The sequence below is a fragment of the Dermochelys coriacea genome, chromosome 3, assembly GCF_009764565.3.
Source record: "Dermochelys coriacea isolate rDerCor1 chromosome 3, rDerCor1.pri.v4, whole genome shotgun sequence".
In the NCBI taxonomy this organism is placed as follows: Eukaryota; Metazoa; Chordata; order Testudines; family Dermochelyidae; genus Dermochelys; species Dermochelys coriacea.
In genome coordinates this window covers 142,717,827-142,732,789 of record NC_050070.1, presented here as the reverse complement: position 1 = coordinate 142,732,789, position 14,963 = coordinate 142,717,827, and the positions used below count along the sequence as shown (strand labels likewise).

At 40.4% G+C, this 14,963-nt stretch overlaps 1 protein-coding gene across 1 annotated transcript in view; it reads right to left on the bottom strand.

The window, feature by feature from the left end:
- Positions 1 to 530: 530 nt before the first annotated feature.
- The window catches only part of EFCAB2 (EF-hand calcium binding domain 2), a 39,209-nt gene continuing 24,776 nt past the window's right edge, over positions 531 to 14,963 (bottom strand). The window contains exons 3-7 of the mRNA XM_038396621.2: positions 12,070 to 12,142; positions 6,375 to 6,454; positions 4,717 to 4,759; positions 4,544 to 4,610; positions 531 to 1,450 (exon numbers count right to left, since the gene is read on the bottom strand). Coding sequence (XP_038252549.1) covers positions 1,335 to 1,450; positions 4,544 to 4,610; positions 4,717 to 4,759; positions 6,375 to 6,454; positions 12,070 to 12,142 — 379 coding nt within the window. The 3' untranslated portion in view covers positions 531 to 1,334. The remainder of the gene's footprint in view (positions 1,451 to 4,543; positions 4,611 to 4,716; positions 4,760 to 6,374; positions 6,455 to 12,069; positions 12,143 to 14,963) is intronic.

Sequence of the window (14,963 nt, the reverse complement as noted above, 5' to 3'; positions counted from 1 at the left end):
TCTAGGTGTCACAGGCAGTAGAGAAGGAACTGAGGGGGTGGCGGGTTGGCAGGGCGACTCCAGGACATCCACACAACCCTATGGATACTCCTGGGGAAAAAAAATCTTCCAGCTACTGTGCATGTGGCATAAGCACACCTGATTGGAATTGACATGAACAAGCACTAAAAGAAGAGGCTTATGTTCTGTTCTCAACTCTGACACAGAGATGGGAGAGTCATTTCATGTCTCACTGCCTCAGTTTTCCCATCTGTAAAAAGGTTTTATAGGCATAATATAGGAATGTTCTGAGTTTTGCTCAATTAACGTATGCTAAGTACTTTGAGCTCTTTAGATGAAAGGTGAAATGAGTGAAAAATACTTTATTCTTTTCAGAGTTGCAGCCGTGTTAGTCTGTATACTTTATTCTATAAGCTGCCCAGAGCAAGGACCATTTCTTTCTATATGTATCAGAGAACCAAGCTTACTGTTCATGCTTAACAAATAACAGAGATAAAAGTAAAAAAAATTATAAGAGCATAACCTTTATTCACAATGGCCTCAACTGTTCTTCCATAATTTCCCTGTTGTTACACAAAGATTTGATTTCCTCACCATTATCTTTCCATTCAAAACTGAGCATAATTGTTTTTTAAAAGACACTTAGATAATTGAGACCTCACATTTAGGTTATGGTAAAAAGGGGTGCATTTTTTCTGTCAATTCCCATATTAAACAAAATGTTTTAATGATTTTTTGTTTTACATTTAAATTAGCAGCATTTTTGAATTTCCCTGCTCTTTTTAAAACTGAAGCAAAAAAAATACTATGTACTGGTGAATGAGAACCTGAAATGGAACTTACTGGTTTCATTAGGTAATGTGAGTAAAAAAAAAATGCTGAAAATTAGAGTTGTAAAATACTTTCAGTTTTAAGTGATATTTTAAATAGAAAATTTTATCTTGGTAGTATCCCTTTAAAATTTCAGCCATCTTAAGAGCCTCACTGATCTACAACAGTCCCCATTTCCCTGCCTCACTTGTTCAAATGTAGTTCTAAAATTGTTTCTTGTTGCTTATTTGTCCTGTTTGTGTCTCACTTATACATCTGAATTCCATGCTTTCCATATCTCCTCTTTCCCATCTCCTATATAATATTTCTTTCAATAACCCCTTTTCAGACATCTTAAATGTTTGTGTTCAAAGATACAAAATCCAAGGAAATGCTTTCACAAAGATTTTAATGGAATTACAAACACTGTCAGATTCTGATTTCTATGATGCCACTGTATATCCAGACTAACTCCAAATTTACACTGGTGTAACTAAGTGGCCCATTAGTTCTACAGGATGACCTTAATTTTCATCTACTACCATCATTGTAATATAATCTCTGTAACGAACAGTATTTGTTTCAGGATCTACAGCAGCAGACAGCATCTCCTCCATTTCTTCCTGTGTAAAAGGTTCACCTGCAAGAGGACAGAAGTGTCAGTTTGTCCTGATACTATATATTACTCAACCTTATCCAATAGACAATGTTTGGGCTCTTCCTTGAAATCCTTTCGGTACACAGGCAGAAGACAGGCAGACCCAGGACCCAATTCTTTCACTTACACCAGTTACTTGCAGTGTTGTTGAAGCTGTGTTGGTTCCAGAATGAGACACAAGTCGGGTCAGATAATATCTTTTATTGGACCAATGTTGTTTAGTGGAAGAGACAAGCTTTCAATTTTCACAGTGCTCTTCTTGAGGTCTGGAAAAGGTCACTTTGTGAAAAGTGTTCACCCATGGATGATTAAAAAAATGATATAAACATAAAATAAGGTGGTTTTGTCTTTTCATTTTTCTAGAACTTCCCTGAAATGGGGAGTGATTTCAGAACAAAAGCTCTAGTCAATCAGGATGAATTCTTATAGGCAGCATCTTTTTTCAGGAACATAGGAACGGCCATACTGGGTCAGACCAAAGGTCCATCTAGCCAGCACCCTGTCTTCCAACATGGCCAATGCCAGGTGCCCCAGAGGGAATGACCAGAACAGGTAATCATTCCCTGTTGCCCATTCCAGCTTTGGCAAAGAGGCTAGGGACACCATCCTTCCAGGAAACCTTCTACGATTTCACTAGCACCAGTGCAGCTAAACTGGGATTGTAATAGTGGGACTGTTAATGTAGATAGGGCACAGCCATTTTCACCATGGCTGTACCCTGTCTACACTTGCTCTCCCACTGTTGCCACCACTGGTGGAAGAGCGGCACTGAAATTAGTGAAATGGTGGGAGATTTCCTGATAAACATTAGCTTCTGATTGTCCAAGGAACAGTAAATCTTTCCTACATTAGCATAACGCATTTTCCAACTAGTTACAGGCATTTTGGAGAAATGATTTTACTCCTTATCCCTGCACAGGACTAGCGTCCCTGTGGTGAGCAGTGCACTGTACGCGTTAAACTCCTTCCTCCAACAGCAGCTGCACTAGAGATGTTTAAAACTCTCCCATCTAAAACTACCATAGTTTGTTTTCCCCACATATTCAGTCATAGATTGGATCTTAACACCAAAGGCAAATTAGGTTGTAGATAGAGCAGTATTTTCTCTGTTACTGTCCTGTTGGGTACTCTGTTTTCAGACATGCTGCAAGAGCTTGAGCTTGCAGTCACTCCACATGCTATAAGAAAAAGTTGTCAGTACTGTAATTCTTCAACAGTGTTGTCTGCATATTCAGACTTGTGGGAGAGAAGCTCCTAGTGGAGCCTGAAGGGAAAAGTGAATTATCAGAAGACACTGCTCCCTCATTCCAAGAAATGTTCAGGTGTGCCTCAAATCCATCATGGAGAGCATCAAGGCTAACTGGGGCACTGAAAAAGACAGTTACATCGTCCAGATCTGAAGATCTCAGTCTACTGACTCTCTTCTAGGAAGAAAGGACATGGTGAAAAATAGAGGCACATTTGGAGACAGTGATGGTCCTTTTGTGCCAGAGAGGGAGAGCCAAAAAGCAAGACCAACATTTTGAATCCACCCAGCATAAGCGCCAACTTCTTCTGGCACTGGTTGGTGCTTGACCCCCCTCTGCCTCCAGCCCTGCCCCGACTCCACCCCTTCCCAGCCCCCTCCTACTCCCATTCCAACCCCTTCCCTAAATCCCCACCCCAGCCCCGCCTCTTCCTCACCTCCTCCCCGTCCCTCCCAGCACTTGCTAAAGCTGTTTGACGGCAGCAAGTGCTCAGAGACACAGCATGCTAGGAGCAGGTAGGAGGTGGTGGTGAGGTGGGAGAGCAGGGCAGGGAGGTTGGCTACCTGTGGGTGCAGAGCACCCATTAATTTTTCCCTGTGGGTGCTCCAGCCCCAGAGCACCCAGAGAGTCAGCATCTATGTCACCCAGACAATTCCTAGATCCATCGTGATATTTCCTCTTCCTTCTCTGTGGTGCCACTGACTCCTCCTGTTTGGAGAAGCTCTCTGGTCCCCACACTTGAGGGCAAAGAAGAACAGAATCTAGACCTCCACAAATGTAAAGCTCAACTGAAAACCCTGATCCAAGGAGAGGTCAGTACATTAGAGGCTCCTTTGGTGCTAAGAGAGACTCCAGAACTGAGGAAATTGCCCTGGCTGTACCATCCAGTTCTTGTCTGGGAGGAGGCACTGTCCAAGTCCACAGCAGTAAGGATGTCTTGGCACTGAGAGACCTAGATGATGGAGCTGGCCTCCTAGATGATGGAGCATAGTGTTCCACTGAGCTGGTGCCAGAAAAAGGGCAAACCCCGGCACCAAAGTCTTCCATTTTCCTGCTGCAGATGGCTTAAGAGCTGATGAAGGGCTGCTCTGTCCCTGCATGCGACTTGGGCCCTGAACCAAGGAAAGGCCTGGGAGAGTCAGGAGCGAAGTATATGTGTCTTTTTGAAGTCAAGGTGTAAAGAGCTGGTATGCCAAACAACCCATACAATAAAATACAAACACTTCAGGCAACAGATATGTGCATCAAACTTTGTAAAGATGGAAGGGCATAAAAATACACTGCTTAAATCTGGTCTCTCTGATTCTTTCGGGTTGGACATAATGCTCTTGAACCAGAAAAGAGATGGTCCTGCAAAAAAGATGTGAATTGGCACAGAAGCTACTTAAAAAACTACAGTTCTAAACATATTAACAGAAGATCTTTGGTTAAAAAAAGGTCTATGTACAGGTAGCCATGGAAAGGAAAGAAATGAAGGGGTTGGAAACCGTACAACCTCTTATAAGTTTGACTATTTGATGCCACAAGATGATGCTCATCTGGGCACTGATTTTCTAGAAAGTTCTGGAAGCTCAGTGGTATCAGGGTGCCTGACACAAGTGGAAATATGCAGATGCCATCTCAAAGAACTGTTCATGATTATTAATTTAATTATTTGTATTTTTCAAGTACCAGAGGTGTATATGATATGGTACAAACAGTTAAAGAGATAACGTCATTCTTTCCCTGGAGAAGTTGCAACTGAAAGGTTTTGTTCTGCAGTGTTTACTCAAATGAGTATTCTTTTATTAAATATATGTTTTACATGTTAATTAGCAAAAATCTTTACCTTCTTCCGTCATATATTTGACTAACTCCTCTTTAGTAAGATGTCCGCATTTATTTGCATCTAAAACCTAAAGAAAAGAAATAAATAAAACCTTTTGGTTTTTAACCTTATGGAATCAAGATTCAATAACTATTTTCCCCCTAATTAGATGCTTTAAAATTGTGGTTACAGACCTCAAATGCACGTAAAAGTACATCTTCTGGAATAGGCCGGTATCTGAAATCATGGAATTAGGACAATTAGTGCCATGACTTGGAGGGCTATGCAGTTTTGGATTAAAATTTACTTAAACACACTTGCAGCTTGCAAGTTACGTATGCTATAAGAATACATATGCAAAGAAACAATTTAACCTAATCATGCAGAACTACATGCCACTGAAGTCAGTTGGAGTCTTGTATGCAAAAGAACTTTGCAGCATAGGATATAAAACTGTGGGGTTCACAAAACTTTTAAGTAAAGACACTGCCACCTTTTTTTAAGAATAAAAATAAGTTCATTACAGGTAATACTGTTACAATGAAGGACAAATGAAAACACATCAAGGCCACCTGTAAATGCAAAGACCACTGCATGCCTCTGAATAGTGTATAGTATAGTATAGCCTTCTACTTCCAGACCAGTTAACCTTTTAGACTAATATATTTACTGTGCATGGCTGTTATTTTGTTAATACATTAATATGAAGCTGATTTGTGTTATTAGAAACACGCTATGTCTACTCATAAATGAAACTCAGGTTTGCAAAAACCTGATGATTAAAGACCTTTATTTTGATAAAATCTCTTGAGATACACAAAATCAGATGAATGGGAAATTTATTTTGATTCACACTATACAAAACAAGCGAAGCAACATCATCATAATTCACAGCGACTATAAACTATGTGATATTATTTGTGTGGTTTTAGTGACTGTAAAACATTTTTAGATTAAATCAGCTTGAACTAAATTGCTCATCACTACCAAATTTAGGTAGAGTTAAAAAAAAATCAAAATATTTACTTTTTCCAGTGTGACAAAGCTCTGTCCTTGCCTCCGTGGGTCCCGCATTTCCTGGCGGATTTTGCTAGCCTCAGAGGCTCACGGTGACCCTGCACGTAACCCGTCTCTCTCTAGAGACAAGGGTCACAGTCTACTGAGCCATTTTCATCATAAGCCAGCGAGGGAGGCGAGGAGAAGTTATCTTTCTTGCACAGTCTGTTGTCTCCCAGTCTCAGTGAGATTAATCAGGGGGCAAAGGTGCGGGGGAGAGCCTGGGCCCACCCTCTACTCTGGGCTCCTGCCCAGTGACCCTAATAGTATCAGCTATGGTAGCTGACCTTTTAGAAAAAACAAAATATACAATTCCCTGGGCTACTTCCCCCACAGCAGCCCTCACTTCCTCAAGCTCCACTTCACCCTTACCTCAGGGCCTCCTTCCTTGTGCCTGATATAGTATGTACTACTCAGCTTCTCCAACAGCACAACTTCCTCCCACAGCTCCGGACATGCACCCCCACCTGACTAACTGGGAGGTTTTTAACTCGTTTCAGCCAGCCCCTGATTGGCTTCAGGTGTCCCAATCAACATAGCATTCTCCCTGCCTTCTGGAAAGTTCTTAATTGGCCCCAGGTTTCTTATTGACCTGGAGCAGCTTCCATTTCACTTATCCTGGTACCAGGGATTTGTTTAGCCTGGAGCTAATATCTTGCAATACTTTTCTGTAGTCATCTGGCCTTGCCCCGTCACACCAGTTACGTAAGGGCATATTTGATATATTTGGTCAAAATCAGCCACCCATGGATCTGAACCAAAGCTACAACACAACCAAAACTATTTTTCCCATTACCTTCTTTCCATTAATACTTTGGTCATCATTGGAAGAAATTTTTCTAAACGAATATACCCAGTAGGTTCTTCTTCTTCTACCTGATTTTAAAACAGAAGGATAGTAAATTTAAATCTTAGATGACACATTAGAAAACTAAAAAGAAAACCAGTTGGCTCCTGCATTAAAATAGTAGGGTTAGATTTTGACTAGTCCTAAGTTGCCAGACAGGAAAGAAGTGGTTGGATCTATAAGACCTCACTCCCTGAGTGGCCATAAGCGAAGTGGATGAGTAGGGACAGAACCCAGACAGACAGAGGAGATGTAAATTGCACTCCACTCCCGTGTAGCAAGAGGGGAGCACAGGTGGAAGTAAGCTGCACTTTCAGTGACCCCCATATTGTAGAGCAAGAGGGGAACAGGAGACTGAGTCACAATTTTTTTTTCCTTGTCAGGTGGCATGGCTAAACCCCAGCCCATACACAGGGCTGATCATAAAGGCTCAATCTAGCCAATAATAAATAAATAGCATGATAGCTTAATCAATTAAGTAATTCATACAAAGTAAGTGAATATTACTGGTTTTGTTCTCAAGAGTGTCAGGCAGCAAATTTAGTATCTAACCAAGGCCATGTTTACACTATTAACTAGGGGGTATGATTCTGCTGCTCATGTACACAAATTTTTGCTCGCTCTCATGGAGCTAGTGTGAGTATAAATAGCAGTGTAGCTGCAGTACCATGGAGCAGTGGCAGTGGCAGCACGTCTTAGCTAAATACATACCCACCGGTTTCAGGCAGGTTTGTATTCAGCACGGCTTAGCCATGTTCTCCACTGCTGTTGCCCAGGCTGCTGCTGCTACACTACTATTTATACTCCTGCTAGCTTGATGAGTGCTAGCCTGGGTATGCATATACGAGCAGGGGAATTGTACCCCCTAGCTCATAATGTAGATGTAGCTCAAGAGTGTGCCAGAGTGTGCAATAATAGATTTTTCACTTTAATTTTCTAAGCAATTTATGTAGTTTTTTTTTATAACTCACTCATCACAGCATCTGAGTGAAATACTTGTGATCAAATAAAAAAAAATTAAAAGGAAGAGACTATATCCCCTGACAAGGTGCAGGACAGCTACAGTGGGAGCTTTGAACGACTCAATATTGTCCTCTAGTGGTTAGAAATTTGTGCAAAATACTCAGTAACCGATGCTAAGTTATCGTACAAAGTGTTTTTAATGATAGGGCATACAGTACTCTCTCCCAAAGACTGAATGGTTGTTTCCAGATATTTTACAGCCAGACAGTGCCGTCAAGGGAGAGGCCAAAGTGGCAGAGGCTCTCTGTTCAAGGCAGTCAAACAGATAAAAGGGTGGAGAAAATGACAAATACTATATACAAAGAAAAGACTTTTCTTGCCAACCAAGTTATATTAATGAAAGATTTTCTACACCTTGTAGGAAAGACTACAGGGACTTTTAGCAGGGATCTCACTGCATTCCTACACTTCCATAGGGGTCAAACAGCATGAACAAAAAGTTCCTAATTGTTCAGGAACTTGCTTGTGTTGAAATCTTCAAGTTTCACTCCCGAAAGGAACACTCTGGGCTACATTGTGCCCATACAAAGGTGGGTACAGAGCAACTGGGTTTAAACCAACCTCATATGGGGACAAGACACATTCAGTCCTTGCACTCTTAGCAGGCAAGAATGGAAGAAGTCTAGCACAAGCAGTGGCTCTAAATTCCTTAGGAAAGAATGGGGCAAGAAGGCTCCTGCTGTCCTTTTCTGCATGATCAGTTGAGATGGGCCAGAGGAGGGATCACCATATGCAGCACCCAGTTAAAGCATGTAGCAGGAGCTGCTGCATTTACTCTCTGTATTCTGAGAGGCATTTTGGTTGCCTCAGGGGCAATGCTTCTAGTAGCAGCCACCAATGAATAGTCCATCTTCATTCCCCACCCCTTCAGTTCAGACAATGTCTTGAAGTTAGTGTTGCCCTCTGTCTGCTGTGCCTTATACCAGAGAATCTTTTGTTAGAAAATGAAGCTGTTCTATACACGAATAAATCTGTTATCATTACAGGGTTGTTTATTTTAATGCTGAATCACTGCAAAGATGCAATAAAATGGATGGCAAAAATTAATTTCCCTCTCATGACATAACAGTCAATAAACCAAACTATTTCATGCTTCACAAATATTGAGAATGTCTGTAGTAAGGTTGTTTTATGAAGCAGCTATGTTCCAACGGGCTGTAGGTCAGGAAACCAAAAAGACAGAAGTACTAATGTGGTAACTATTTATAGGTGCTATACAGAGACATCTTATATTGTACATTAACTAAGGTCCCAAAGGGCACAAAGATCATACTGCAAATAAATCATGTTTAAAAGCCAAAACCATTAGGTCTGATCCTATCAGGTGCTAAGCACTCTCAACTGCCATTTCCACCAATGGGATTTGCAGCTGCTCATCACAGGGCTAAATGTGGTCCTAATTTTCAGACTGGGAAGAAAAAACACATTAGTAGCAAATAACCACTCCAGAATCCACGACGTAACAAAAACATGTATTTGTGACTTACAAAATAAAGTATTAGATTTGTCTCTTTATAGGTTTACTGTTTGCATTTTATCCCAATAAATCATTTCCTGGTAAAAAGTGTTTCATCACTGATAACGGACCCGCTACTGTGAGGTGATGAGCAACCTCAACTCCTACTGACATCAAAGTGAGGGAAGCACCCACCAATTCATTTGTACTGTAGGCCCAAAGGTGTCTTGGGGTTTTCTCTACTCTAAAATTCAGAAAGACTGAAAATAGGTTCTTTCCCTAACACTGGACAGGAGGTAATGAGAGGCCAAATATATGCTTTGCTTTAGGTCCTTCAAGTTTTGCAGATGTTTATCTTCATCTTATCCACTGTCAGTCACTCCTATCTTAAAATTGCTTTTCACTAAAATTTCATCTTCTTGCTGGTATTTTTTTGCTCTATTTATGGGGGCTATGACAGTAATAGCTACTGTGGGGTGAAATATTTAAAGCATTATACTCATCTATCTATTCAAGGTACTTCTAGGACCTCTATTACCATTGTATCTGAACACTAGTGTCTTGTGAGCATTATTACACTAACCGCCCACTGTGAGATAGGGCAGTACTATTTTCCCCATTTTACGGAAGGAAAACTAAATGATTTGCTCAAAGTCACACAAACTCTATGGTGGAAAAGGTTTGGACCCAAGGTCTCCAGAGTCCCAGGTCAGTGTCCTAATTCTTGACCATCCTTTCTCCATCTCCTTCCATTTCTCTTTTGTAAATCTCAGGCCAGGATGCGGAGATTTTCTTTTATCAGTAAACAATCCATGTGGGGGGTTTTTTGGTATTATTTATATTTTGGAGCATAAGTTTCTCTTTCCTCACACCGTCTTCTACTTCTTGGTTGAAGATAGGAGTTGGGGAACTCTGCTAATAAGGGGAGCAAAATCACAGCAGGCAGGCAGTAGCAGGCAAGACAACTTTCTATTCTGCTGGTTCTTTGTACTCTCTCTTCGTCTAAAGAGTGGAGTTAGCTGAGCCAGGGAGTGGAACAACTGCTATTTGAGACTCTAGGGGGGATGGAGTTGGCATACTGATAAGAGGTAGGGATAGCAAAATTTTTTGAGTGAGAGCCAAAACTCCAGCATCATGACATATGGGTGTGTGTGTGTATATATAATGACACACATCCACACCCCGCCCCAGGCTACTTCCAAGGGAAGAAATCCTCCCAAATCAAGGGATCTTTCCTTCCCACAAGGTAGCATTTCAACCTGATATCACCTGCAAAGAAGAGGAGGCAGTGGTGGAAAATATTTCTGCTGCTGTGTCCTGCACTCTGGCTCCACCCTATGCATCACTGTGGTGACCCCAGTTTCCTACTAGGAAGTGGAAATAGAGCAGGGACTGAGCGGACAAATTACAATCTAAAATAAAAGTATTCAAAATAAAAACAATAAAAAACCATTGGACTGGTGTTTACCAGTAGAAGTTCCCGGCACACAATTCAGGGAGTGGGAACTCTGGACTTCTAGGATGAAGTAAATCAGCAAGAAAAGATTACTGACTAGTTACTGTGCACCTTCAAGAGAAAATTTTGGACATTCACACTCATAGGACTGGCATTTCTGGAACCTTCTAGAAAGCCATGTCTGTTGGGGCTACAAAAGCATCACCTCATGGCACTGAACATTCAGCACCAGGTTATATATAGAGCCGCAGCTTCCAACTACCTCAGTTTTTTGTTGTCTGAAGCAGAACGCAGAGGAACTAAGTTGCTTGTTCAGACCATTGCATGAGTACTCAAAACCTCTTGTTTTGTAAATAGCTAAACTGTAGGGTATTACTCTTTAAACCTGAATTTAGACTTGTGGGATGCAATTTTTAGTTTCAAAATTTACTTAGTCCAAATTCTGCTTAATTACACTAGTACAACTCCATTAATTTAGAAAAAAACAAACCCTTTTAAATGTTATATTTAAGAATAAAGATTGCATAGCAACTTTAGGAGAAGACAGTACGGGAGAAAGGATGAAGACTCAAAGAGAATCAGGAAAAAAGGGTTGGAATGAGGAGGTTGAGCCATACAATATTGGTAAATATTGTAAAAACAGAAGTTCAATGTGCTAATACATTTTTAGCATCACCATAATCAAGGAAACTGGTTTAATAAGCCTATTGTATCTCACATTCATACTGTTCAAATAATTGTGACCTAGCACTACAGAAAAGGCAATACAATGTTTAAAAGCCAGTTAAAAAAAACATTAATGTTATTACAAACCCACGAAAAGGGGGAAAAAAATCACCATTATGGGTAGAACCATATCCTTAGCTCCCCCCGATTATGTTGAACTGCTGAAACAAAGGAAGGTGCATTGAAATAGACTAAATAATGCATCAGACGTGCAATATGTAGGAATCAGGGGATAAAGGAAGAATACATGGTAGGTCTTCCCTCAGAAGCTCTTTGAGGTTAAAGTCACAACTTCAATGCTATTTCATGAGTTAATTGGTATTGCGTGTTCATTCTGTTTGGCCCGATTGTGTCAAGAAGTTAATTCAGTTGGAGTTTGTGTAACCTGATGAGTTTGGAACTCACTTTTTTATTTTTCCATCTGCAAAGGGATATTTTTCCTTGGTTTTTGACAAAGAACTCCCCCGCCCTCTTGGCACTGGGTCACAGTAACCATCCTTGGCAGAAGACAAAAGTATTTTGCGTCCCAGACCAGGTTGGCACACTTGAGGCTGTGGGGCTTGCACTTTAAAAATAGCTGCATAGGCAGCACTTTGAAGTTGCGGCTTGGGTTGGAGCTTGGACTCTGAAACCTACGGAGGTGGGTGGGCTTCAGATCCCAAGTTTCAGCTTAAGCTGTAACTTCAAAGTACTGTCTATACAGCTATTTTTAGAGTGCTGGTGCAAGCCCTGCTAGCCCAAGACGGTCAGCCGATGCGTAGCCAGACCTGGAAAGATTCCTTTTTGTAGTCTAGCAGTGTTGCTCCCATATCAGCCTTAGCGGTAGCTCAGGCAATCTGAGGGATCCCCTTGCTGAGTGACCTGTCTCCATAACATTTCCAACCTCTGGGAAACAAGCTAAGGTCTCCCACACAGCAATGCAGAGATTAAAACTTTTGTAAATTGTAAGATTGAAGAAAAATTACAAGAGACAAACCGCTTACCTCTGCAAGCATATCATGTAATTCGCCCTCACTTGGGCAGCATCCTAATGACCTGACGATTGTACCAATCTCTCTGAAAAAGAAAAAACATTTTGGTCAACAAATCTAGAGTACAAGAAAACCTATGGCAGAACCAGCTATCAACCCAGAGCAAGTGGGGGGGGGGGGGGAAGAGGAGGGTGGTGGTTTATAGTGAGGCCTTAAAACTAAGATCCTATTTGTTTTGTGTGGACATTAAAAATCTCATGGCACTTTTTGAAAGAGTATGGGTTTGCCCTGTGGCCTTAACCCAAAATCTCCTCTCCCCCTGTTGCAGTGCAGTGTGTTGTATGCAGGTTGCTTCCTGACTGCAGTTCTCTTTCCCAATATGGCTGGATTTCAGCAGGGTCTATATTTATACTGTATACCATAGTTAAAGCTCTTTGTAATCCATTGAGATGAAAAGTCCTACATGAATGTAAAATGATATTAAAGTTATCCATAATACATTAAGGTTACTAGAGACTGAAGGTGGGTGTAGCACTGCTGAGTGAGCTTCAAAGTTGAACACCACTACATGGTCAAGATTACCATCCTGGCTCTATGTTGCATGCACACATTAATGGTTCATGAGTAGAAGACCTTACTATCAAATCTAGTGCTCTTGTTATGAAGTTCCCAATAAAAAATTTAGGACCAAACAAAAAAATTAAATATCAAGAGATGCTATCTGACAAATTTAGAAGGGTATCACAGTGTACATAGGTTTCAGAGTAGCAGCCGTGTTAGTCTGTATTCGCAAAAAGAAAAGGAGTACTTGTGGCACCTTAGAGACTAACAAATTTATTAGAGCATAAGCTTTCGTGAGCTACAGCTCACTTCATCGGATGCATCCGATGAAGTGAGCTGTAGCTCACGAAAGCTTATGCTCTAATAAATTTGTTAGTCTCTAAGGTGCCACAAGTACTCCTTTTCTTTTTACAGTGTACATATGAATTCACCTGAGGTTTCTAGAGGTGAAAGATGGGCAAACTGGTTTCAACTGATTAAAAAAAAAACCACCACACACACCCCTGAACCACCTCAAACTTAATTTTGAAAAAATTGTGAATTTAAAAAAAATAAATCCATCCATCTTTGCACTTCCCAATTGCATCTTAGGCCTTGCCTATATTAAAAATGCTTTGCCAGTATAGCGATACTGGTATTGCTATACTGACACAAATCCCCACAGCGTAAGTGCTAACACAGAGTGTTTTTCTGTCAGCATATTAACACTTCCTCCATGAACAACATTAGCTATACTGATAGAAGAGTGCCTTTGTTGGCATAACTGCGTCTGTATTTGGGGTTTGGCTGGCAAATCTGTGTCAGGTAAGGGGTGTAGTTTTTTCACACCTTGATCAACATACAAACTTTGTAGTGGCCTATGATCAGAAGCAAAAAGAAATACTGCAAAGATGACTTCTCATATTTCTGGTGTGATGTAAATCAAGAAACACAGGAACTAGTGTGCGTTTCTTGAAATTTTTCCAGTCCAATTCCAGAGCAAAGTTCAGATAATCTTGCATAAACATCAATGCTATAGGATTCTTAAACTTTTGAGGTTCATCCATCACTGCCACTGCATCTAACAGACAATTAGAGTTTTCTATTGGAAGTTGTATAGATAAAAATCAAACACTTACAAAACAATCACATTATTACAGTAACACCCAAAATGTGTTAGGCACCGTACAGATATAGAGGAAGACAGTCCCTGATTTGAAGAGCTTACATTCAAATCGCACACACGATGAAAAGTAACAGCAGCAGATGGGAAATAGTAGAATGGGTGGACAAGGGTTCTAAAAATAAGGCCATGTAGGTTGTTTTAGGTGTCCAGGATTAAAAGGAAGCTAAATACCAGGTTCTAGTGGTGGCATAGAGTAAAGAAGCTTTAGAGACCCAGCTGAATCACCATCTTTCCCTGCCAGCCTCCCCCTCCCACTTGGTGCACCATCTTTGGCTTCTGCTAGCATAGTTTCCAGCACACAGAAGTGATGGTGAATCTAAGCATAATGCTCACCTACTTGATACATCTGAATTAGTGAATCACAGTTTAATGCTCATCTAGTTGATCTGAGTTTATACTGCAGATGAAATATAATCCTAATGTCATTTATCAAATAAAAAGTGACTATTTTGCAGGACAAACTTTGCATAAATCACAAAAAAAACCTCTGTGTAATTTATATTGTGAGGAGAAGAGCAGAACATCTTCCAATGCAAAGCTTGTTTCTTTTTAGTTTTGTACATGCATGCTTAAAGGTCAGGCAGTATATTGGTATTGGCTTTCTGCAAATAGGTTAAAAATCTCACCTTCTCTTCAAGGTATCTGATGTTTCAAGAGATAATATTCATAATACTTTTATGACCATGGTTAAGAATTGTGCAGTACTTCCACCCTCTGACACAACATAATCACCTATTATTATGAATGTGATAAAACACTGAGATAAAAGAAATTGCATTTATGAATCAGGGAAGGCTGAGTGAAGAAATACTGTTAATGATTTTATAGGGTAATAATTTTGACATGAAGTAGTGAGTTTATTACATTTAATAGACTTTCTGACCTCCTCTTTCATAGTTTATCATCTCAAGAAAGAAACTGTCAAAAAAGTTTATTCATATCATTTCATTGTCCCAGCGTTTCCCTCAAAATACACATCCAACATACAATAAAAAAAATTAAGATTTTAGCAAACTTCATGGCTGGTAACATGCTTTGACCACTGTCCATTGGTCATACTGACCAACACTGGCTCATTGTTTCCTTGTACTCCCCTGACTGTCCATATCTAATCTGTTGTCCCTCTCCCAAGTTGCTTAAAGCAAAGTATAAGACGAGACTGGTAATTTTGTGTGTGTGC